Raw genomic sequence first — 26,053 nt, forward strand, 5'->3', positions numbered from 1 at the left:
GCCAGGACCTCAGAGCATCACCTCTCACCACCCCCACTGCATGATGACAACACTGCAGTACTGCAAAATGCAAGCAAAAACTCACTCGTGACCCAGTATCAAATACTTATATCACTTATCCACCCAGAATACCGCTCTTTGCTCTAGCACTGAAAGCATAAGGCAACCTAGAAAGCTGGTAGCATATCATCTTGAGTGGATAACAGCACAAGCTCTGCTTATGTACATAAAAAAAAAAAAAAAAAAAAAGAGAGAAAGGAAAAAGAAAAAAAGAAATAGAGCACCCCTGTGCTCTTCCAACTACTGGTGACAAGAATCTGTGCAGGGCAGATTCCCTGGAAAGCAGCCAAACTATGGTGTTTACAAAGATCTTGTCTATATCCATGGACACACTTGGAAAGCACTAAATATAACATTTTTCATTACTTAATTGTGTCTTCTCCGAACTTCTACTCTCATCTTGTTTCCACTCTTTTTTCCTTGCGTATTTGTTAATTTGAGTTTCTTCTCCTGTTTTCACGTGCCCAGACTCCTTCACTGCAACCTTCTTAACTGCGCCTGAATTGCATCTCACTGCATTTCTAGCAGAAAAACACAAGGACTAGTTACTGTACACATCACCCTGCTCCAAAAAGTACAAAGTTAACTGCCACAGTAAAAAACGCAAAAGCAACGTAAGTGCAGAAAACAGATGAGCTATTCAGAAAGACAGTTTCTGAAAAATATACATTGAAATTATTTTTATTTTTGCTGGAATTTAAAAAACATAGGAATATTGACATTGCATTTAAAAACCCCAGGAAGTTAAAGATTATACATTGTTGCATCTCTGAAATCCAACAGTGCAAAGCTGGAAATCACAAAAATGTCTCCATCATGCCTTTTTTAGGAGATACCAATATATATACGAACATTTTGAAACAAGATTTTTAAAGAAGTGTCAGACTGTCCAAACTTGAAAGTGCTCTTCATTAAATACACCAAAATCTGCCACTCTGCTGGGGGGGACACTGTCAAAAGTTAGACAATTCAACAAACAAGTTGTATGAAATAACATCAAAACCCAGTTCTTAACAGAAGGAAACCTGAATTATTTAAAGGGAGCCAAAGGGCTTTAGTTTGAGATTTCTGTTTTAAATTTTGAGAAGGGTTATTGTGTGTGCTGCTCCTCTTTGTTCTACTCAATGTATTAATATTGGCAAGTATTGTTGGTCTTATCCTAAACGTATACTATTAAGTTGGTATAATCATTACTTTCCTTTCCTGTATTGCAAATAAGGTACACTGACATTAGAGTAACAGACAGTTGTATGCGAACAGACACAGTCATTTAAATTACCTGAAATTGAGAAACACAAGTTGTGAATTTATACAGCCATGATGCAGGTTGTATGATTTGTCTTCACCAGGGTTAAAGCAGTATATACACAGCTGTTTTAAAATGACACATTTCTTCTCAATGTGTCAGGTAAGAAAAGCTTTCTACAAAAGTCCTTTTGAAAGTCATCATCTTGAAAGTCTCGCAGCGGCTAGAATGAGACGATTCAAATTGCTACCGCTCAGGCTCCAGATAAGTAGACAGCAAAGTTAAATGCTTAAGAGTAGTAAGTGTCCATCGTGAGTACTAATGGTTATGGGGATGAGACCTCAAAAAGAAAGGTCTTGCCTGTCCCAGTAGCTTATTGACTGCAATGATAGTCAATATTTGTGGGATTCACTCATAAATATCATTATTCATTTTTACTTAAAGCCATGTCCTAACAGTAACAAAGACGACAACCCTGGGGGAAAAAAATCACATTAAATGTATATATAAGAACACTATAAAAAAGTGACAGTCGTATTTCATTACAAAAGAAGTTTCTCTTTTTTTTCTGAGAGTTTCTTTTTAAACTAAACAGGCTTTCATTCTTATGTCAGAGAATGAGGAAAAAAAAAATCAAATCCTAAAATTCTGATGTTTAGAAAAAAACCAGGAAAACTATTTTCATTCTACAAAACATTTCATTTTACAAAAACCCCGAAGAGTTATTCTATTACCTGGATGATAAAGACAAAATGGGACATGAAAAGCATAAGATCTTAAAACCAGACCTCAAGTATTTCTGGATAAAATTCTCTACTCTGATCACCGCAAGACTCTCTGACCTTAGGGGGACATTTGTACAGGGAATGAAGTGTGTGGAACCAGCCAGAGAGATGCTACGGATCAGGAGAAAATCCTGCCTTTATTTGGGTTTTATCATTTTTCCAGTATAAACTGATACGGTGTGAACCATCCCCACAATGTGAAGTGGGTACATTCTAACAATTTCCAACACAAATCCCAACATTGTTTAATTTACTTAACAATATAGTCTGTCAGGAAAATTAAAATGTTTTATTTTATATTCTTTATGACAAAAAGTATATAAACTGCACTTTTAAATGAAATCATGCTCTGCCAAAACTGGTCTGCTTTAAGACTGATAACTGTAGTGGAGAGAATTAAGATGTTTCAGCAAGTATCAATTTTCTGTTAAAAAATGTCCGCAAGACAAAATAAAAAATTCTTAATTTACAATAAGCAGTGTAAACAGCAAAAACAACAGAAGCCACAAAGTTTCACGCACCAGCCACTGGCAGACAGATAACTCCAAAAACTCATAGAACTTTGTATCTTCCTTTGTTGGTTGGTTGGTATGAATTTTGCTGCAAATAAACGAGACAATAATCACAGTTAAAAGTGAAAATGCATAAATGAATTGTAATAAGAGCCCCACTAATAATAAATCCAGATTACATGTGAATAAGCAGTTCCTTAGCAATCTCCTTCCTTTGGAAAACGTTTTTACGGGGAGGTCAACAATTTTGTAAAAGAAATGTAACTACCAATAATGGCTCAGCAGGGCAGGACCACTGGAATGGACTGCTGATTTGAAAGGCTACTTAAGCGAAAAAGCCAAAAAAAGACACCGGCAAGTCTTACGTAGTATCACTGGAAGTTATTCTAGAGAAAGCTGAGGCTTCTTCAACCAGAGAACTCAAAATAGTATTTCTCAAGACAATATCTTAATTTGAAAACAGAGTATGTTGAACACAGCTGATTATCAGCTGGGTATGCTGTAGAGCTACGGCAAAACAAATCTCTCAACACATATGAAATATTAAAATGAGGGGAATAATTCTTCTCCCCCCTGCCTGATGGTGCTGAAATTAGGAAATGTATTTGGGCCTAACTCTTTAAGGGGTCTTCAGTCAAAAAGCTCTGTTAATGCGTTATCTCCATCTGCTGGCTGGCTAACAGCCGTATGTCTGCCCGACTGAACACAGTAATATATTTTCTAGGCTGTTCACAATGAAACAGTGTTTTGGAGATCTATAGGCTCCAGTCCCTAATATTAATAAAAACATACGCCAGTGTCAACATTTGTAGAAATCAATTTCATAAAGCATAAATTAAGGCACTTTCCCTCTGCATTCTAGATATTCCACTCACCAATCTGATGAGCTCCTCTTTTATAAGTCGTGTGATTTCTGCCTTTGCTTTCTGTACAGCCAGTTCATTGGCACCTGAAGACAAAAAAACATTACCATCTTCAACACTTTCTGTATGTCAAGCCTACAGAACAAACACTGCTGGCCATTTCCAGAAACACTGCAAAACTTGCTGAATTTCCTAACTATTTACTGAAGAAAACTCTAGTATTGTACAGACTGCCACAGTTATCCTGTTTTCGGTTGTAAGAAAGATAATGAAAACAGACAGTCATAAGTGACAGTATTCAGAAATATCTGAAACTAGAGGTTTCTTTAAGGAAAATTCAACTTAATCATAATGAGATTTGCAAAGTTTTTGTAGTAGTTGATGTAATTCCTTATACCTTTAACAGCTAAAACCCACAATTCCATTTCCTTCCTTATTTCACACTGGCACAGACATCTTTGTGCTTATTCTGATTATTTTTTTTCTTTTTTCCTTTTTCCGTCTCCACTAAACTGACTCCACGCATGTTTGCTGCCGTTCTGTGGCAGGTCAGTCTTCTCAGGAGCAGCATCTCTGTGATTCCCATTGATCATCTGACAAAGTGTATTAAGATAAACGACTGTTTCTTTAGTAATTATACTAATTTGCAAAGTAACTACAGTGGGTCTGTAACTGAGCACCCAGACACTGCGACTATAGAGAATCCATGACTAATTACAAAACTAGAGTCATATCTTTCATTGAAACATTTCTAAAAAGAATACGTACTTTCTATAGCCAAATAAATCTTTCGTTCTCCTTCCTTGGGTTCTTTGCCTGGAGGGAAGTAAGTTCCTCTGATTGTAATAGCAGCTTCAGAATATTCACTGATTCTCTGCAGTGCTTCTTTGGAGGTAACTTTCCATCTGGCAGTCTACAAGGAAAGGGACAAGGGGAGGATCAACAATGAGAACGGCATCACACAAAATCGCAATCCAAAGGTTAGTTGACATTTTAGACAAAGAACATGAAGACTGCACTGTGAAAATCAGTCACGGCGCTCTGCTTTAAAAATGCAGATTGAAATTCTAGCCAGTTATTTTTTATACAAGTATATTTTTAAAAAATCTGCCTCTTGTGTCAGCAAGATAAAAAGTATGTAAGAAGGAGAAAAGAGAAAGGATGCATAGTACTATTGAAGCAAGAAGGCTAAAGATCTCCCGTTTTGCTACACTGAAAGTTTAAAACTTGTAATTTTTTCTTGTGATTTTCTGAAGCAGCACTCAAATATTTTATTTAGCACTTTTTGTACAGGAATAGACTTCAAGAGCAAACATATACTGTTAACAGCTGCAAGTACTTCCCTTTAAGAAAATAAATGCTATTTATTTCTACTCAGTTCATTGGTTAAAGACAAAAATAAGTAAACCTTAAAACCTCCATAAATAAATCCTAAGGAATAAACACTGCCGGTTGTTTTTCAGAACCCTGTACAAATTGCCCCAAATCTCTACAATATCCTCAAAAGTACTTTATTATGATAAATGCATCCCATTAATTTAGACAATGAAATTACTAGAAAGTATCTAGTAGATTGTTGTAAGTTACTTGTAGATTGAGACAATATTTTTGTCGTGGTGAGCTCTGGCGTTCAAAGTTAGAGGACTCAAGACAAGACTGGAGAAGCTCACGCTACCTTGGTGTGAAGGCAAAGCTTTGTACCTAGCAAGTGCATTCGTAAAGAGCTAGAAGGATCCTTAGCAAAATTATAAAATCTAGAACAGGTTCTACGAATGAGAAACCACTTAGGATAAGAATTAAGGATTTCTAAGAGGGAAGGGTAATGAACTAATAAAACAACAACTTGATAAAATAAGGTGAACCTGGGGAGAGCCTCAAAGACAAATACAAGGAATTTGTGCTTGATATTGTGGAATATAAACCGTCAGAATAACAGATGACGTAGACTACAGCAGCAATATTCTGAATAGCAAAAATACTCAGGTAATAAAAAAAGCAAAGAGCATTATCAGTCACACTAGTATGGCCTTTGAAATAAAATGCCAGACAGTGTCAAAGATTTGGATATGAAAGAAGTCAGTGGCAGAGGGTGAAAAGATTTTGTATGATAAGGAATATTTGCTTTTCTGATATTCTCTGGACTATGTCCAAAGCACTGCGTATCTGTAAGCTGAGAAGTAATCACAGACAATGTAGTAACTTCCATCAGGTATGATAACAAATAGAGACAAAAATATTTTATTGGTATAATCGTAGTCTAAGCTATGAAGATAGCCTTTGTTAAATAACGGTCGCATACACTGGATTATAGCAAAATGGTTACTTGCCTGTGGGAAGTCATTGATCTCCAATTCTTCTTCATATCTCTTAAAGGATTCATTTTGTCCTCCATCTTGTTTCTCTTCCTCCTGCTTCTCTATGGGTACATAATTGAGCTTAGCATTGATTTTTTCAGCCAGCTGCTCTGCAATGGTCTTGGCAGATACAGTAGGAGCTTGAATTGTGCCTCCTCTCAGGATAGCATTTGTAGCCTGCTGCATCACATCCTGTAAAAAAAAAAAACAAACAGGTCCGTGTTGAGAATAAGGTAGCCAAAAGAAGTCCTATAGAAACCAACATGGGTTTTGTTAAAGCTTTCTCTGTAATATAATCGTCCACTTAACACATACATTCTCCAAACTTTTCTTTCCTTCCTCTCAATAACTTCACACCTGCATAGAAAAGATCTTATTGGTCTGTTGTATTCAGCTCAAAATACCTTTGGACATCCAGACCACATTAACCTAAACCTAAATGGACTGTATATCACATGCTGAAGCAGACAAAGATGTCCTCCAACTCTGCTAAAGCTGACAGAACCTAATTGTGTAATTTTACCCATAATGAAGTAACTCTTTGACAGGGCGGACAAAGCATTTCCAGTTCTGTATTAAATCTTATTATCATATTAGCTCAATTACAAATCCTACAACTTCTAACCGAATTAGCCCAGCACAAATGAACTACATAATGCAGTATGTTATTATTAGTGTGCAGAAACACTAAATAAAATGGCAGCCACAGAACAAAGAACTGAACAGCCTTTATGGGGGGGGGGGGAGGGGGAAGACAAGAAAAAGAAAAAAAATTGCTCTGTAAAGAGCCTGACCTTAAAGTGGAAGGGCACCAATACTTGTGCTTCTGCTCCAAGATTCTTTTGGGCATTGATTCTCAAAGCCAATCTTTTCGCAATTTCCAATTTTTCTGCGTTTCCAGCTGATGGTGTAGGAGCATTTGATGTTCCCGGTGCTGCCATGTCTTTTACTCTTTTCTTTGAGTTGAACATGCTTTCAATTTGTTCATCGATCTAAAGAAAATAACAATTATTGGATCACTGCATTTACCATTAGATAACCTTATCATCCTAAAGAGAGAAAACACTAAGGTGCATTTTTAGTTTACATGCTTTTAAAGAAATAAATCTTGTATAGATGGCAGAGGCCTGCCCAGAACTACGACTCCACAAAGGGAACAGATGACCTAATAACCAGGAAAAAGTTTCAACATAGTGTTTACTTCCAAGGTCACGAAAAGGAGTCTAACAAACCTTAAGAAAGGAATCTAATAAGGATTTAGAAATAGAAAAGACGACTAAGAATTTCTTTAAAACATTTTAAGTAAAAAAAAGTTTGCAATTGAGGGCAACCGTTCTATTTAACTTAAGCAAGATTAGTATTACAAAGAAGAGAATTTCTGTGTCATTTACGTAACTACATATATTAAGTATAAAATACCAGTAAGTCAGAAAGACTTTCAAGACCTTCACAGATCTTCATAGCTATGTATTTTTTGTATCGAAGAATACAACAGATCTACTCATGGAATTTAACTAAGGCAGTAGCGCAGGACATGAACTAACAAAAATCCATGCATTCTGCAACGTGTTAGGTAACCTACTGGGGAAAAAACCAAATACATTGGAAATTCTTAAGCAACTTAAACCTTATTCTCAGGTGCTTACATCAACAGCTGTATCTTCATCATCTGAATCTTGCAAGCCAAGAGCTGCTTTTTGTAGCTTCTTTCTTTCATTAGCCAAAGCCTGTTCTGTTTCATCAAATTTAAAACCTTTGCCAGAGAATCCACTGCTTTTCTTAATCAACTTCCCCTCCTGAAAAAAAAACATGCAGAAGTTTAAAATCCCAGTTCCAAGAGTCATAAGATAACAGAATTATACCAATAATTTTGAAGTTATTTATTTGAAATGAACAAATCCTAGCACATTTAGAAAGCTCTTCAAATTTAAAAACTGTCTTTTACAATGAAATGCAATTAAAAAAGCTACGTTAATTCAGCAGATAGAAACACTACACTACTAGGATTTTCTGTACGTATACATTTTCAATGCTTTTCAAATGCAGTAAAAAAAAACCCTCCAGTTTTTATATTGGAAAAACTCTGAAGTCACTATTCTCAGCATGAGCAAAATCCTCTGATGGTGAGAGCTCTAGAAATAACAACACAAATTCTGTGAAAGAACTTAATTACCTTTTATGCGAACTTTGATAAAAGCCAAAGTGCCCTTATACAGTAGGCATTTCTCTATGACATACCAGATGACAATATTTAAATCCTCAAGAACAGCCTTGTAAATGACATTCAAGATCCCAACCCTGAAAACACTTACACACTTACCTAAGCACACATATGTGTTCTCAAGGAAGTCAGGGAGGTGACTCATGTATGTACACTGTACAGCTGGACCCACGTGCACAGACATTAAACCCAGACCAAAGCCCTCCACAGAAGAAAGAATTACTCACAGCCTTCTGTTGGTCTTTGAAGTCAGCCCAGAGCTTCTCCAAATCAGTAGGAATTGGATTCCCAGACAATTCCAAAGCCTTAATGATATCACCAGCATACCGTGCCTGGTCCTCCGTAATGAATGTGTACGCATACCCCTGGTCAAAATTAATTTAAAAGATAATAAAGAAAAATCTCTAAAGGCACTTTATCTCTAAATTTATTGAAGCACCCTTGTGCTGTTGTTCTGGTCAATAAAAGTAACCATGATATTAATGCATAAACTTTTTTTAGCAGGATTGTAGAACGAATAACGTGATTTCCCAGGAAGCTGATACAGAGGTAATCAACCACAGATGGCAGAAACTGAAGTCTTTCTTTTCAATCTTGTCATAGTTAAAAGTTTGGAAAATAAAATCTTATAAATTTAGTAGGGCACATTTCCAACAGTGAAAAACACACAACTTTTCAGCCACAAATGGGATTTAAGAGAACATTCATACATCAGAAGAACATGTAACCTCCAACTTTCACAGTGCTAAAATTCAGAGTACATTTTACACGACTCCTCAAAAACCGTAGATGCACTCTAAAGGAAAATCCTCTTCCCACCAATAACGTAAACTACTCCCTCTGCAGCTATTCCTTGGGAACACCTTGATCAAGCAATAAATAAGGAAAAATTTTCAGTAATAACCAAACGAGGCAATTAATTATACATACTTTATTGCCAGCTCGTCCAGTTCGGCCTGCTCGGTGCACATAATCTTCATAATGGTTGGGACAGCTATAATTGACCACCAGCATCAATTGTTTTACATCCAAGCCCCTTGCTGCTACAGATGTGGCCACCAGAAGTTTGCAAATTCCATTCTTGAAATCATTAATTATGCTGTCCCTATCATACTGATCAATACCTGCAAGAAAGCAGACAAAGCAGTTAACTATAAAGCTCTGCTTTGAGCCAAAAGAATTTGTACACAGGTCAAAACATCCTCCAACTTCAAATAACCGAAAGCCTAAGCAAATAAAATTACAATACATTATCTAGAATAATAAATCTCTTAGGCTATTATCCATAATAACAAAACTTTTAGTTTTTCCACTACAAAAAGATGTTTTCCCGTACCAAGATCCTCAAAAGTTTCTTTAATATGATTTTCTATTTGACTTCTTATATTCAATTGAGACCTCATCTGGAGGCTTTGTCTGTTCTCAAAAGGCAAGAGAAATCTCAGAAGAAGAAGAATATTTCTCCCTCTTCCATAGTTGCACTAAATGAACGTTGTTTTTTTACTTATTAGTTACTGTGATTTAAAAGCATTATATAGAGAAAGTCCTAAAACATTCCAGGATGGACCATATTCTAAAGAGATTTCCTCCTCTTGCTACTAAAGTACTTCTGTTAGATTACTACTTGATGGCAGAAAAGTGAAACAACAGCTGCTGTTATTGTGGAATCTCAAATAAAAATATCATATAATACTCCCCTAATGGCATTCACTACTCTACAATAGCAAGTAGTTAATAATATTCCCTGAGAGGTGTTAACTCTCAGTCACAACCCTGTTGCACAGAGACATGATTCGGCATCTGATGACATCTCACAGGGAACAATAAAGAGTGATTACGGAAAACTATCATGTCTATTTCAAATTAAGAGACAAATATCTTCTGCAATTATAAAGCAAAACCCGCTTATGAAGAAATAATAATTGGTACTATACAGGAACAGATTACCTCCATGAAGAGACAAGCAAGGATAAGAGGCTCTCATTAAATCTTTCAACAACCCATCAGCGTGTTCTTGTTTATCTACAAATATGATAACCGATCCTTTCTCCTGATAGTGTCCCAGTAGCTCCAGTAACTTCAGAAACTTGTTCTCCTCTTCTATGACAATCTGGAAAAAGAGATACAAAAGCAAAGTAGAAAGAGTATAAATTGTATCTTAAGTCATTAAACACATTCAGGGTGCATAAAAATAAAAATCAGGAACAGGAGATGACTTTTTCAGGCTGTTTCCATAGCTAGTGGCAAAACTGCTGTTCAGATCAGTGGTATAAAACCAAGTTAAAAAAAAAGTTATCACATTGCATTTGCAAATTAGGGAGTCAGTTTATGTTTAGTTCATGTTTAATAAGGTAACTAAACTTCTAAAAATAAAAGCTCTGTGGGTGTATTGGTTTATATTAAATATTGCCGGAAATAATCTTTTGCAAGCAAATGAGAAGGTAGGCAAGGGAGATGATGTGTGATACTCACAACGTGTTGCTCCACATCAGAACAGACAACACTTCTGCCTCCAACCTGCACTTCTATCGGTTTACTTAGGATTCTCCGAGCTAGTGCCTCCATAGCTCTGGGAAAAGTAGCAGAGAACATGACAGTCTGACGATCAGGCCTGACGTTGTCTACAATGCGCATAACCTGGTTTAAGAGAACATTCCCCGTTAATACCCACAAGCTGTAATTGAACCTCATGCACGTACAGAGCTGTCATCTTTAAAGTTAAGTGGCATCTGCACTACATAGACTACAAAACACTTCTTTACAGATTTCCTCTTGGGACCTAGGAGCTGGCATTGGAAGACAGGCAAAATTTGCTGGATTTGAAAGGAAGCTTGAGTGGCAATAAGCAACATGACAACAGCCCAGCAGAAATCTTGACACGCAGCAGAAACCCTACAGCTCAAGAGAGAAAATAAAGGAATTTTCCTAGTTTTGGAGGACAATATAGCCTGATGACAACTGAAAGAGTCGTGGATGTCCAAAGATGACCGCAAGTAATTTGTCACCAGCATTTCCAACATTTTGTTCCTGTCTCCTGCACGACATTGCCAGGAGACATCAAAGACTTCATAAGCAGGCTACAACTACTCATATGACACCTGCATCAAGGGACTGCACAGGGCTACAGCATGGCCACAGGTATCCAAAACAAGTGTGTACGAAGAAAATATTATTTTAGAGAAAAATCTAAGCTATATAAAAATTTCTTGAAAACAAGCCCTGTGAAGATAACAGAAAAATTAGAGTCAGTTAAACTGTTGTCCATATGCAGCACATCTTTTTGACACTCATTGGCAGTGTAATAATAACGTAGCATTGCAAAATATTTGAAGTGGAAAATAACATCTTGTGGCAATATCACTCATATCATTAATTACCTGAGGCTCAAAACCCATGTCAAACATTCTGTCTGCTTCGTCAAGTACAACATACGTGACTCTACGGAGATTTGTCACCCGACCTGTGAAAGGAGAGGAAAAAACACATGGGAAACAAAATCAAATGGAAATCTAGTTTCCCTCAGGAATAATTTTTTTAAAAAATGTTATATAGTCTCACTATCTTCTAAGTGACATTAATTATTTTTTTAAAAAATTCACTAAATGTGAATTTTAATGTTCTCATTTTAATCACGTATACATTCTGGAAAACGTGTAAGTATGCACAAGGCCCTTTATTTTGTCAAACTCTTCTCTTGCATACCATCATAGGGCCAGAAGAACCTGTAAAATTCAGAAAACTGCCCTCGCCAAAACACATCATAAAACTAAGACTGAGATGAAGCAAGGAGCCACATCAGCCATTATCTGACAGCGCCACCTAGAAAAAAACATATTAGAGATTACAGCGCATGTGTGGAAGGCAAAGTCCAGTGCTAACTGTTGCAGCCTCAGAAAAACTCCTTTTATACATATAATCTGTAATGCTTCCTTGGAGCTAGAAATAACTATTTGAGGATAATCATACTAATTCTAGGTAACTGCTAGTAATATGCATAAAACAGAGTAAGCAGTCTTTTCAAAATGAATATATAAAGATGAAAACCTACCCAGTAACACTACTAAATTTAAAATTAAGAACCACCCCAAACTCTGGGACAGCTGGAAACAAAATAAGCAAGTTGTGTATCTGTGAACATTTTGAAATTATGATGGACAGGATAATTATCACCCTTCCCAAACAAATAGCTAAGAGAACCCCTTTCAGGGGAAGGATTTAACTCAAGGATGTAAAAACCATATTCTCAAACGCTATAAACATGTGAACACATTCAGTTCCAAACAACGGTGGAGTGACAGTGTGAAATGCTCTCAGAATGGAACAGATTTTTCACATTTTTTACAACTATCACTCAGACTTGTGCCTATCAAACTACAGTAGAATTCGGTCCTTTCAGCTTCAGCAAATTGTAGCCGAATCCTCAAATTATTTTTTAGAGATTTAGCGCTGCATTTTTTTTTTTTTTAAGATATGGAATTCATACTTAAGGAACAAAATAAATATTTCTTAAAATCTACATATCTATTTAACATCTTAACACTTTCATCCCCAAATAATAACTTTGTAAAATTACTTGGGAACAGCATTAATGTACCTACCTTTGATGATTTAAGTCTTGGAAGCCCAGTTCTATATGTCTTGAAGGTACTTTTTCCACAGAAGTTAAATAATGTCAACAGTTTAGTAGAGGTTTTGATGTGGAATAATTTAATAATAAAACTTTATCTAATAAGCATGCAATGGTTACACTAGGACAAAACCTCTTAAAGCTGCAGTGGCTCAGTTTAATCAATCTGAATATTTGATGTAAGGTCAGTTCTTTTACTTTTGAACAGTTATTTAGGGAGGGCTTCTTAGTCTGTTGTGTTTTTTAAAACCAACAGATAAAGGCAGAGTCAGAGACTCTTAAGTAACAGTGGGTAACTGCTGAGCTATGCTAGCAATAATAAAAGATCAACAGGCAGACAAAATAAACAACTGTTACATATACCTTTATCTAAATGACTTGAAGTTAAAAAATTTGGACCAGCACATTTTAACAACGATAAACATTCTCAGAAACTCTTCAAGAATGTAGTATTTCCTGTCCTCCCCCAAAAAGTCAAACCAATATGTGTTTAAACCTATTATTAGTGCTATATATTCTCAATAGCTAGACAGTGCAGCCTGAAGAGATATAAGAAAATTCCATAAGACCATTTATCAAAATACATGATCTTTTGAATTTGTTAGAATTACACAACAAATAAAAAATTCTCCATAGGAAAAGGTTTTCTACTCACCATTGTTAGCTGCTAACATGTCAATCATACGCCCAGGTGTGCAAACAATAATTTCAGCACCTCTTTTGAGTTCAGCTATCTGATTTTTAAAAATAGTAAAAAAAAATTAGAATGGGGTTTTTTTGGCTTTTTTTGTTTGTTTGGTTTTTTAAAAAACACAACATGTATCACCTTGCAAAAAAGAAAACAACGCACACTGTAATACAGCTGTTCTACTAATGTAAATCTATGTAAAGATTTTACTTGGCAATTTCTTTAAGTCTTTGGAAAACTTTGCTTTCCAAAAGAGTAACTTCTGACAAGCTAAGTTACTACCACTTGAAGCAGTTATAATGGTGATGTGACTTTTATACGGTTAAGGGCCTATAAGAAATGTTATATCAGGGACAACTGATACTAAATAAACCATGTTCCATCACAGAAATTCAAAGTCCTGTTGATTCCAGAAGCCAGGCAGGTGGGGAGGGCAGACTTGAAATTAATTTCTAAATGACTCTAACATGCAATATGTGATAATGCAATAAATCAAAGTTAACATTTTCTGGCTTTTGTTATCTTGAGGTGAACCCTCATAAAAATATAGCTTCTCAATAACATTCAAACTATCACATTCCACTAATAGCTTAATTACTGCCATTCTCAGTATATAGATAAAAAGAAACAGTCTGAAACTTTCAAGGACCATATTTGAGAATTTTCAAGAAGATCAGTACGTTTAAAGCTAAGTTACATGCAAATGCTTAAGCTTTTGCATTACTACCATTCATACAGCGAAAATCCATCACGAAGGCTTTATGGAAAAGAGAAGGAACTAAATTCACTGCAAAAGTGACATTAACTAACATTAAGTTCAAGAGTTATTTGACAATAAGCTATGTCTTTTGCGTACCTGTTCACTGATTCCTGTTCCTCCATAGACACACACAACTCGAAGTCCAAGTGTCTTTGAGAATTTCTTGCACTCCTTGGTAATCTGCAAAGCCAACTCACGAGTAGGTGTCATAATGACAGCTGAAAAGCAAAGCATTTTCATCATACATTGTAACATAAGAGACGTTGTTATTTATACAACAAAAATTCATCTTTGGTAATGATGTTTACAGCAATTTACTTATATGTATTTTTAAAAATGTAGTTTCATGAAAAAGAGAATTAAGACAGTATGAGAATGGGGTAGAAATCTGGTCAAAGTTTCAAATCAAGAGTAACATCTCCCTTCCAGATATATGGACATTCAAGTGCTCTTGAAACAACGTTAGACAGCACAGTGGTCCCAAACATCACTAAACAGCATGGTGATCATTAACTAAATTTTCAAAAGTCACTCACTAATGGACATTAGTAAGCAAGCATTCCCCCCTATAACCAAGAGAAGAACTGAAGACCCTTCTAAATCATATGCTTGAGGTTTTATTTATTTAAATAGCAATTTTGAAAATAAAAGCTTTGTACCTATGGGACCTTCTCCTTCTTCTAATGCTCTCTGATCCATAATGTGTCTGAACATGGGCAACAAAAATGCAATAGTTTTTCCGCTTCCTGTTTTAGCAATGCCAATCAAGTCACGTCCATTCATAATTGCTGGGATGGCCTGGGTTTGAATGGGAGTGGGCTTTTCATAGCCATGTCTTAAAGAGAGGGGAAAAAAGATATTTCAAGAACAAAATCAGGTTTGACAGATATGAATCACAGTGTCATGCTGGAAAAAATTTGCATATTCATATTTACATATATATATCAGTGGCAATCAAAAACTACAGTATAAAAACGAGCAGCAAACACGTGATCAAATGGCAGAAGGACTAGTTTGTAACTATATTTCAATACCAAGTGATAAACACTCTGATGACGGTATACGTGACATCTACAAACATGGGCATGTTGCATTATACAATGAAGAAAAAGGTTTTTCTCATAAATATATGACTCAACACAGTGAACAAAATCAAGCCTGATATAGTTCATAAAGTGCTTGCTTACTTTTTGAGGGCAGTGAGAATCTTCATGGAAATACCACACTGTACCCAGGTTTTTATTGGTTTGGGGCAGCCTTTTCCCTTGACTGTAATTCCCTCCAACTCCAGCCTGTACACATTCACCTCTGAAATAGAGTTTGCATTACAACACAGTCAAACTTGACATTTCTCTACTACCTTGAACAAAATATTCCTGATGCGTCCCTGAATATGAGATACTAATTTTATCACCACTAGAAAAACAGCTTTTAGCTTGTTACACATAAACACAGGAGGTAGATGGAAAGGACTCAGATAAATTTTTTCATCAAACCTCCTAGATATTTATATGAAGTTATCAATAGTAGTGATCTCAATAATTCAGTGTTTTTCTATATGAAGTTGCTCCAAATGCTTTTTATATTCCAAAAGAATTTGCTGTTTCTTTGCACATCAAAATCCATCACTCCTTTCTTTAATAGTACCCAAGGTATTCTGGTTGTGTTTGTCCTTACCTTCTTGAGTCATTTTAGCTAGTTCTGGTACTTCAACATAGAAGTTTTTCCTGAAAGGTTCATATTCTATCTTTCCATGATCCACTGGTTCTAGCAGCTTTCTCTGCTTGGTCTGATAGCCAGTCAGGGCAGTCTGAAGATCAACTTCCTCCTCTTCTGAGGAATACTGTATAGATTATAATTTGTGTGTAAATTAGTGTGAATGGTATTCTGAGAGGCTCTGGTTTTTCATTTCTAGAGAAACTTTACTCAGAAGCAACAGTTACTCCTTATCCTTTCAGACTAGATACTGAAAACCCACTCTCAGTTTGAGAGTCCCAACTATTCTTTGATCTATTTCTTTTATGTCTCTCCCAAACCTTAACTTTCCGTATCACCTTCTTGACTTTATGAGTATTAACTAGACCAACCTTGTAATCATTTAGAAATAATCACTGCCATACAATAGAAAGAGGAAAATACTAAGGCAAAAATCCCCACTACATTCAATAGACAGCATACCACTGATTTGCATCCCACTGCAGTCACAGTTCCAACGGAGAGGGCAGCTTAGAGTTATCCAACTGTACCACCTCTTCCTACTAAAACATATTTGTTATTTACTGGTTGAGGGTGCTGCCTACTAGAACACATGTCTTGGCATAGCGTTTTGTAGCCCTAGGCAGAATCGAGCTCCTTTCTACTGTTCCCTTAACTGTAAAATGAAAACATCTACCTCATTTGTGCTAAAAGAGACGTCTCATTATGATTTATGAAGTGTTTTGAGATCCATAACTTACAGGTGTTTTGGAAATTAATATATTTATACTTACAAATAAATTCAGCAGAAATGTAACACACAAACTCCATTTTTTTTCAGATTAGATACACGTGACTGAACATGCAGACTGAGCAGCTGCACACATAAACACTATACTAGCTCATGGGTCATTCACACATGGGATCACCAGGAATGCCTGCCCAATTTCAGTAATGTGAACTGAACGCACACTACATGTGACATACACCATCCCAGTCACATTAATAACAATGACAAAGCCAGACAACCTGATGCACTCATTCAGTTCCCATCTGTATAACACTGCCTCTGAACAATAGAGCTGCGAAGGAGATTTCTGAAAAAAACCAGTACAAGTAACAAGAAGGTGCGCAAAACGATAAATCTTGTGAAGATGGTTCTGCAAATTAAACAACTAAATGTTTATCTCCTAGGAGATGGAAAAATCCCAGGACTATACTCATTCTCATGTCCCTTATAAGAAGCACATTGCCTTTTCATAGTAGAAATACAAGACACTTCCATTACCTCCATTGCATCTTGGTCGTTCTCCATGAGCTCCCCTTTCTTCTTTTCTGACTCTGCAGCTGCCTTTTTGGTTGTCACCACGGTTACTACTTTGGTAACAGTTGGTCCGGATTTCTACAAAGAACAGTTAAGAAAAATTATTGCGCTATCATATAAAACAAAAAACATGCTGCATAAAATATATAGAATATTTGTACTTCTGAATGCATTATACTGTTGGGTTTTTTTCCCCACTTACTTCAGCAAAATTTTATCAGAATAATGCTTGATAAAACAGCTTGATAAAAACACCAGGCAATAAAAGCTAAGGCAACCAGACATTAAGCACACCTAACTTCTTGCTTTTTTGCACCTTCCCTCCTTTTTTCCCAAAGCCATTTTGATATTAAAACAGAAAGCTATTTTTAAAAGACAAAGATAAGAAATTTTAAGCGATTTTACCTTTTCACTCCCACCTCCACCTTTCACACTTCTCATATTAAACTTCTTGACCTCTTCTTTTACTTCTTCCATATAAGCATCCAAAGGATCTAACTCTTCATCTTCAACCTCATTGCCTTCTTTTTCTCCTTCTGCAGTTTCCTCTTCATCATCTAATACAAGCAAGAAAGATGAGAATGAGACAGGGAAAGATAAAAGTGCTCACGTGTGTTATTAGTCTACCCAAATAATTACAGTCCAGTTTTATGACTATAAAATTTTTCATCATACAGATCTCTCCAGTTTGTTAATCTCAATTGTATCTCATTTGAAGCCATGACCAGATTTAAGCCTTTGTTATTCTATAGTTCACATTCTGAAGAGTAATTAAATGCTTTAATGTTATGAAAATATTATTAGGAACAAAAGTATTTTAACTGTTATATATAAAACGTTAAATACCATCATCATCTTCTAAACTCCATTTTTTCCCCTGTTTCATCTCTTCAATTTCTTTTTTCAGTTCTCCTATGTTTTCCATAGCCTTCTTGCGTTGTTCTTCCCTCCATTTCTCCACTCTTTCTTTTCGTTTTCTCATCTCTTCTTCTAGTTTGTTCTGATCAAAATTCTATGATAAAAACCAAGCAAATAGTGACAACTAATGGCCACTGGCTTTAGCCTATGCTTCTTCAAACAAACATAACTGTTGTGTGAGCATGCCATGAAAGACTGGACATCCATGAACTTATCACAACAGAAGCAAATGAAAAATACTAACATCAACTATAACATTTTCAAATAAGAAATGCAGTTAACTATTTTATTTTTCATGATAGTAGCTGCCATATTATTTTTAAGATAATAGCAAATGAAACTTTCCTTTATTTACTAGAAAAAAATATTGTAGCTCACACCAGCAAGTTTCAACTCATTTTAGCCCTTAATCCATAAAAGACTAAAGAATAATCACATTACCCTGTACTTCCAGAAGTCCTTCTAGTACAAAAGCCTGTGACTGACTGATGCCTGGGGAGCTCTCACTGACCGTGCAGCCACTATTAACAACGGAGGGTTAGTAACAACGTGCTGTTTAGACCAGTTAGCTAAACTGCTAGTTTGGGAATTCTTCCTCTAGACACATCTTTTTATGTCACAGAACAAGGCAAAGTGAGCTTCCCTCTCCCTTTGTTCTTTGATTCCTGGCTGGGTCCAGAGGCCCCCCCCAAAAAAAAAAATTCAGCTCCTTTATTGATAACCAATATGTGAAAAATGAGCGATCCTTCACATTTGTCTGCGGTTTGCGGTGTAAGCAGTTCCAGATCTTGAATTGAGAAGAATATTTCTTACGTCAAGAACTGGGAGCATATCCCATGACAGGGGTCTGTGTTACTGAAGAGAATACTCTCTCATTCAGTGGGGACTTTTTCCAGCTCTAAGGACAGGTTTTATTTTGTTAATATAGTGATCTGTGGCTAACTTAATTCCTGGTTTAAGTTCTATCTTTTAAATTTATAAGCGTTAAAAGCTTCTACCTCAGTGGCCACAGTATTTGTGGTAGCATCTTTATCCTTCTCTTCTTCTTTGTCATCTTTGTCTTTTTTCTTTTCTTTGGAAACTTCAACACCTTCTGTCTTTTCTTTAGATCTTGATCTGAAAGGTAAGATCAAACATTTCTTAGAACATTACAGCTTTTCTCAGGGGGAGGATACACATGAGCTGGATAGAGACAGAACTATCAACACCCTGTACAGGTTTATGTTTTCAAATACCTTACAAAGCACACTGCCTCCCAGAGAATCTTTCCATTTAATGGAAATATTCCCTTCAACTACCAGAAATGTAGAATCTATTGCAATCCACCAATTCACATCCTTTGGTTCTGGTCTTCTCATTTCTTTACAGAAGGAAGTTGCAAACTTCATTTCCAGAACACTTTCAATTGATACTCTAGTGCTTCTGCAGTTTATTTTACACCTCCTTGAAGACTGCAGTTAGAAAAGGGATACTAAAAATTTCCTGTTTGTTGAATTTCTAGAGAAAGGTAAAGTGATCTAGCATCTTGCCATGGAAGTGTGAACGTTCCCTTTGGGCATACAGTACTGACTGAAAGACATAAACACACTTCTCCCTGGGAAAAGCTACTCATGTAACTCAAATGTAATGTGCAGCCTTGCATTTAATACAAAACCCATTTATCACAGATTTTTATTATCCTTACTTGCTTCCACTAAAAAAAAAAAAACAAAGAAAAAAATGCATCCAAACCAAACATGTTCTAACTCATGATAATAAATGTAAAATTGACTTTAGCCAATTAAATCTCATTAAGCCTTTTTTAATTGGGGTGCTCTAATACAAACTATATGCTTATTCCGAAGTATTTTGAGAGTCCAGCTTCTCACAATTTCTAGATTTGTCATCAGCCTGCTTATTCTTTATACAGACTGCTGTGACAACTTACGAACTTCCCACTCATTTTACAGTATAACATGATTATATGCTGTTTGTAATTATATCTGAAAATTCCATTAAAATATATTTAAAAGAACCTGTATAAGTTTTTACACATTTCTAAAGTCAACATCTAAAAGAGTTCAAGGTTCATCTCTTTACTAAGTCTATTTACTAGACAGTTCATTCGACTGCAAACCCCTAAGACTAGTACTTGTCAAATCCGTATTGATTGCAGCACTAAGCACACTCACAGAATTAAACACACAGCAGAAAAACAAGTGGTGTCTTTACCAAAGCAAATTCTTGAGCTTCTCTGAAGTGTTACACTATATATTTTACTTTTGTGCACAAATATAATTTAAAAAAACAGATTCGAAACTTTATTGGCTTACATTCTTTAGACCACCTTTTGTGTAAAGAATGGAGGAAACATTGAGCTCAGGTACAATCAGTGGCACTTACAACAGTTTATAAATTCCTGTTCTAGATGTCACCACGACGCCATTTATAGATCCCCTGCTGCTATCCTAGTCACATTTTTCAAAAGCCCTGTGTGTTTCCAAAGAAATAACGTGCTTTATCTGAGAAAGAAAATGATACAGCGTATCACTGAGAACACTGCATTGGAGAAAATCTGGTAACTAAAACTTACTGTTCTCTAGTAACTTATAAGTTTAAAGAAAGCTATGCTTTAACATAATGCCTGTGCTAGAGTGCACCTGTACTTTATTAATTTGGGCATACATGCTGGGACACAAAACATTACTTATTGATACTGGAACCTGAGACAACAATGAAGCACTACAAAACTTTCAGAATGAAGTTCAGTCTTAACTTTAAAGTGAACTGCTTTTTTTAGCTACCACAACTTAGATCTTTTTCTTTTACAGAAACATTCTCACAACAAACTGCATTAGACACATTAAGCAATGGGAAAAGATCATAACAGAACACTGACATAATATCCTCCTTGTTCTACAAACCAAAGCTTTGCCTGATGATTCCCTCCATGCTACCAATAGGTTTATGGTATTTTGTCACTATGACATTGACTGTAATTAGAGAATGCAAATACCTGTTTTCTGTTTTCCTGTTCTTGCTTGGACTGGAGGATCGAGACCGTCTACCTCTACTTCTGCTTCTGGAGCGCCTCCTCTCTCGGCTCCGGGATCTTCTTCTTTCTCGGCTCCGTTCCCTTTCTCTACTTCTTGAACGTCTGCCACAGAACAAAATTGTATTTATTTAGTACATGATGACAGTATAATTTTAGCCTGCTACTGAGGAACAGGTTGTAAAGGAGGCAAGGGGGAAGGTCGGGAGAGAGGAAGATTTTCCCTTAGTTGAGGAGGACCGGGTCAGAGACCACTTGGCCAAGCTGGACATTCATAAATCCATGGGCCCTGACGGGATGCACCCGTGAGTGCTGAGAGAGCTGGCAGATGTTATCGCTAGAGCGCTCTCCATTGTCTTTGCAAGGTCATGGGGAACAGGAGAGGTGCCTGAGGACTGGAGGAAGGCTGACATCACTCCAATCTTCAAAAAAGGCAAGAAGGAGGACCCAGGGAACTACAGGCCGGTTAGTCTCACCTCTGTCCCTGGGAAGGTAATGGAGCGACTCATTCTGGATGTCGTCTCCAAACACGTAGAGGAACAGGAAGTTATTGGAAGCGGTCAGCATGGATTTACCAAGGGCAAATCATGCCTGACCAATCTGATAGCTTTCTATGATGTTATAACGGGTTGGCTGGATGAGGGGAGAGCCGTAGATGTCATCTACCTTGACCTTAGCAAGGCTTTTGACACTGTCTCCCATAACATCCTCATTAGGAAGCTGAGGAAGTATGGGCTAGATGAGGTGACAGTGAGGTGGATCGAGAGCTGGCTGAGTGACAGAACTCAGAGGGTTGTGATCAGCGGCACAGAGTCCAGTTGGAGGCCTGTAACCAGTGGTGTCCCTCAGGGGTCAATACTTGGACCAATTTTGTTCAATATATTCATTAATGACCTAGATGAGGGGACAGAGTGTATCCTCAGCAAGTCTGCTGATGATACCAAGCTGGGAGGGGTGGCCGACACTCCAGAGGGCCGTGCTGCCATCCAGCGTGACCTGGACAGGCTGGAGAGCTGGGCAGAGAAGAACCAAATGAGGTTCAACAAAAGCAACTGTAGGGTCCCGCACCTGGGAAGGAAGAATGCCAAACACCAGTATAGGTTAGGGGCGGACATGCTGGGAAGCAGCTCTGAGGAGAAGGACCTGGGGGTCCTGGTAGACAGCAAATTATCCATGAGCCAGCAGTGTGCCCTTGTCGCCAAGAAGGCCAATGGCATCCTGGGCTGCATAGGGAAGACTGTGGCCAGTAGGTCGAGGGAGGTCATTCTCCCCCTCTACTCTGCACTGGTGAGGCCACAACTGGAGTACTGTGTCCAGTTTTCGGCTCCCCAGTTCAAGAGGGACAGGGAACTACTGGAGCGAGTCCAGCGTAGGGCAACCAAGATGATTATGGGACTGGAGCACCTCCCCTATGAGGAAAGGCTGAAAGAGCTGGGACTCTTTAGCCTGGAGAAGAGAAGGTTGAGGGGGGACCTGATTAATGTTTACAAGTATCTAAAGGGTGGGTTTAAGGAGGACGGAGCCAGGCTCTTTTCAATGGTTCCCAGTGACAGGACAAGGGGCAATGGGCACAAGCTAGAACATAGGAAGTTCCGTTCAAATACACGGAAAAACTTCTTTACGGTGAGGGTGACAGAGCACTGGAACAGGCTGCCCAGGGAGGTTGTGGAGTCCCCTTCTCTGGAGATTTTCAAGACCCCCCTGGATGCAGCCCTGAGGGATGTGCTTTAGGCAATCCTGCTCTAGCAGGGGAGTTGGACTAGATGATCTCTAGAGGTCCCTTCCAACTCTGAAGATTCCGTGATTCCGTAAAAGGAATCCAACAATCATCAAGATCACTAAGAGCTTACAAAGTCCAGCACCAGCAGGTAGAAACCATTTAATAAGCAAAAACGTTAAGGATAGTAAAATCTATCACAAACAACAGCAAAGTAACTAATTACAGTGGAAGAACATCAATATTCAGATATCAGGCATTTTTATCTACTTTGATTGGAATTGATAAATCATACCTTTGACGCTTTCTGTCACGCGATCGAGACCTTCTCTTGTCCCTACTGCGTGACCTCTCACGTCTACGTTCTCGATCTCTACTTCTAGAGCGTCTGTCTTCTCCACGTTTTCCTCTTTTGTCAGATGGAGAACGACTTCTGGAACGGCTACCAGAGCGTCCACGTGACGCAGAGCGCTTTCGATAATGCCTGCATCGTAAATTCACAAAAAAAGATGAACATGAGCGTAAGAACAATTTACAGTTACAGGATATTTGTTATATTTAGGTGGACAGGCCAAAAAGAATTATCTTAAATTTTTGGACTTTTCAAATTTCTAAACTTTTGTTATCATCTTGCCGAACTGATTAATATATGCATACTCCTAACAACACTGAAATTAGAGGGATTACTTGGTCATATTTTTGTTTAGGTTTTCAGGTACTACTATAAGTACATCATGTGAACACTAGAATATCAAGAACAATTTCCTTTTTAGAAATCCACCCATTTCCATTATACATAGGAAAAGACAAAGACTCTCTGAAACTATCTCAAAATCAAACAAATAAAATTGTTCTTTGTTGATTTTTATACAATATATAACTTTTATTCAGGTAAGCCAGGTAAATGATACCTCTGCTCAATGGAAAAGCTGTAAAACTGCAATTAAAGAAACATAAAACCCTGAGGATATGTGACACAGCGACAGCCAATGCCTTTATGATGCTGACATCAAAAGAAATTCTGTAACACCATTGAACATCACAACAGATGCTTTAAAAAGTTACCAAGGCTTGAGGGGGTGTGCATGATGGAGATAGGAGTCTCCTTTTCTCCCCTCATTAATGCTCTCTTATCCCAACCACACTGTGGGAGAGAGAAGGGCTAGGAATTCTCTAGGACACTCTTCAGATGAGAGTACAAGTCACAGAGGGACTTGACTATGACCATCTCCTCTTCCTCCAATTCCTGATTTTCAGTCACCCCGCCAGAATAATTCCCTCGTTCACCCTCCTGTAGCCCAGGACCCCCAGACGCTTTCTCCTGACGAGCCTAGCAGCCAGGCTTGGGAAGCAGGAAGAAGCAGAGAAGACAAGACCAGAAGCCCCCCACGTCCTTCTTTCCCTTCCGTCATTGCCAGGCAGGGTTGTATTACAACAGTATAGGCACTAAAAATAACATAGTTTATTTCAGCACTTCGGTATACTCAGGTACCATGTACATTTGGAATCAGTACAGTAGCAGCATGATATCCATATACAGCCCATCAGCAGTATAACTGAATGCAAAGAACATCTGTCAGCTTTAGATATCTCCAATTCCTTTCCCATTTCTGTCACAAAATGCCACAGGATCTGTTCCATAATTCCCCCCTTTTCTAAACTTCGCATTTTAGAAAACTAAAATTTTTATTTTTTTAGGTTTTTTTCTATGGTGTACAATAAACCTAAGTATATGATTTCAGGCTTCAAAAGCCCTAGCCTGATGAACGTTTATTTACATCAACTCCAACATGTCCAGCCCACCACACCCAGCATGCACTCCCACCCTCTTACCTTTTCTTTACTTCTAAAACTTTTTGCAGGTATTAAAATAGATAATTAACATGAGTTTAAACCCACTTTTAACATTATTTTTAGCCCAAACAGACAAAACTTGTCATTATCAGAAGAAAAGCTGTGCTGTGATAAGCAAGGGAGTCCTGCTGGCTTGAGTGCCAGCTGTTTGGCGTTCAGTTCCCAGATTTTACAGCTGGAGTCCCTAACGGTGTCCTGCTGGCAACAACTGCTGCCCCAGCTAGTCTGAAACTAATTTAGGCACATCCGTGGGAGAACCCTGCTTTTCACCGAATCACTAATTTGAACTCAAGGCAGTTGTTAAAATTTCAACTCATCTGCCTCTCTCGGTATAGATCTCAGTTACGGATCTAGGTAACTGTTACAGGGTAGGGATAACTGCACGCGAGGACTACTGTGTCACGGTTCTAATGTCAAAATCTGATGGTTATATTAAACTAGGAGACAGAGACACGTGCAAATTAAGGAGCTGGTTTAAAGCCTGCAAAGTGTCGTCAGCTCCAAACCACCTGGCAGCACGGCTCCACCTGAGCCAAAGTACACGCTGACATTACTGCCGAGTCGGTTCCACCTGATCAGGGTGTTTATATCAGCTACAGGAGGACAAAAGATATGCGATCCTGCACAAACTTAGAAAGATACAAACAAAAAAAAAACTAATCCAGAAGAAAAAAAACAACAAACAATCAAACAACAAAAATCAAAGGCTAGCCAGATAATTATGTCATTGCGATTATTTCAAAACAAGCCAGCCGAGGCCCGGTGGGCTCGGAGCAGCTCAGGGGGTCGCGCCCGTCGGCCCCGGTCCCTCAGACCCAACACCAGGCACCGCAGCCGGGCCCGGACGCTCCTCGGGGCCCGGCAGCTCCCCAGGGGAGCGCGGACCCTCCTCGGACGGGCCCCTAAAGCCCGTTCCGGAGCCCCAAGCCACGTAGCCCTGCCTTCAGAGCCAGTCCCTCGCTCCGGCGCCGCGCCTGGTCCCGGGGCCTGCCGTGCGGCCCTCAGCGTACCCGCCGCCGCCCTTTGTTCCCCCCACACGCAGCCACCTGCACCGCGCCGCAACCCGAGGCAGCAGCGAGCCCCGGCCGAACGGCAGCGGCGGCGCCTGGGCTGCCCTCACCTGGACTCCCGGCCCATGGCGGCAGCAGCGCGGGGCCCTACGCTAGACGGCGGCGGCCATTCCGCGCCTCAGCGCCCGGGACGACGAGAGGCGCGGCGGGAAGCTGCGCCCCCCCGCCACTTCCTGGCCGCCGCCCGCCGCAGCGCCCCCTGGCGGCCGGAGGGCGCAGCAGCGGAACGGGCGGGAACCTGGAACGGGCAGGGACGGGCAGCCGTCCGCCATCCCCCTCACGGCAACGGCCCCGGTAACGGCCTCCGCCCCGTCCTCGCCACCCTGCG

At 38.5% G+C, this 26,053-nt stretch overlaps 1 protein-coding gene across 4 annotated transcripts; it reads right to left on the bottom strand.

Annotated features, from left to right (window-relative positions):
* Positions 1 to 336: 336 nt before the first annotated feature.
* DDX46 (DEAD-box helicase 46) lies at positions 337 to 25,900 on the bottom strand. 4 transcript variants are annotated; one of them, XM_054217310.1, is made up of 24 exons: positions 25,776 to 25,900; positions 23,097 to 23,285; positions 21,049 to 21,189; positions 19,052 to 19,169; positions 17,982 to 18,147; positions 17,541 to 17,692; positions 17,100 to 17,213; positions 15,794 to 15,959; positions 15,304 to 15,424; positions 14,776 to 14,951; positions 14,213 to 14,334; positions 13,324 to 13,402; positions 11,419 to 11,501; positions 10,514 to 10,678; positions 9,989 to 10,151; positions 8,972 to 9,165; positions 8,269 to 8,406; positions 7,467 to 7,616; positions 6,615 to 6,812; positions 5,794 to 6,012; positions 4,235 to 4,379; positions 3,479 to 3,552; positions 2,613 to 2,691; positions 337 to 581 (listed from the first exon to the last, which is right to left on the bottom strand). In XM_054217310.1, exons 1-23 carry the CDS (start codon positions 25,790 to 25,792, stop codon positions 2,644 to 2,646), a joined length of 3,138 nt encoding a protein of 1,045 aa, XP_054073285.1. In that variant the 5' UTR covers positions 25,793 to 25,900; the 3' UTR covers positions 337 to 581; positions 2,613 to 2,643. The 4 variants fall into 4 exon arrangements, with proteins under 4 accessions (XP_054073285.1, XP_054073284.1, XP_054073283.1 ...); XM_054217309.1 differs by lacking the exon at positions 337 to 581 and adding an exon at positions 726 to 1,529; XM_054217308.1 differs by lacking the exon at positions 337 to 581 and adding an exon at positions 726 to 1,781.
* Between the last annotated feature and the right edge of the window lie 153 nt (positions 25,901 to 26,053).

The sequence above is a fragment of the Rissa tridactyla genome, chromosome 11 (genome assembly GCF_028500815.1).
Source record: "Rissa tridactyla isolate bRisTri1 chromosome 11, bRisTri1.patW.cur.20221130, whole genome shotgun sequence".
Classification (NCBI taxonomy): domain Eukaryota; kingdom Metazoa; phylum Chordata; class Aves; order Charadriiformes; family Laridae; genus Rissa; species Rissa tridactyla.

Coding starts and splice junctions, on each gene's coding strand:
- DDX46 (XM_054217310.1), bottom strand. Junction 15,960..17,099: donor ACGACCAAGATGCAATGGAG/GTAATGGAAGTG, acceptor TAATCTATACAG/TATTCCTCAGAAGAGGAGGA. Junction 11,502..13,323: donor CATGTTAGCAGCTAACAATG/GTGAGTAGAAAA, acceptor CTCCTTTCACAG/GTCGGGTGACAAATCTCCGT.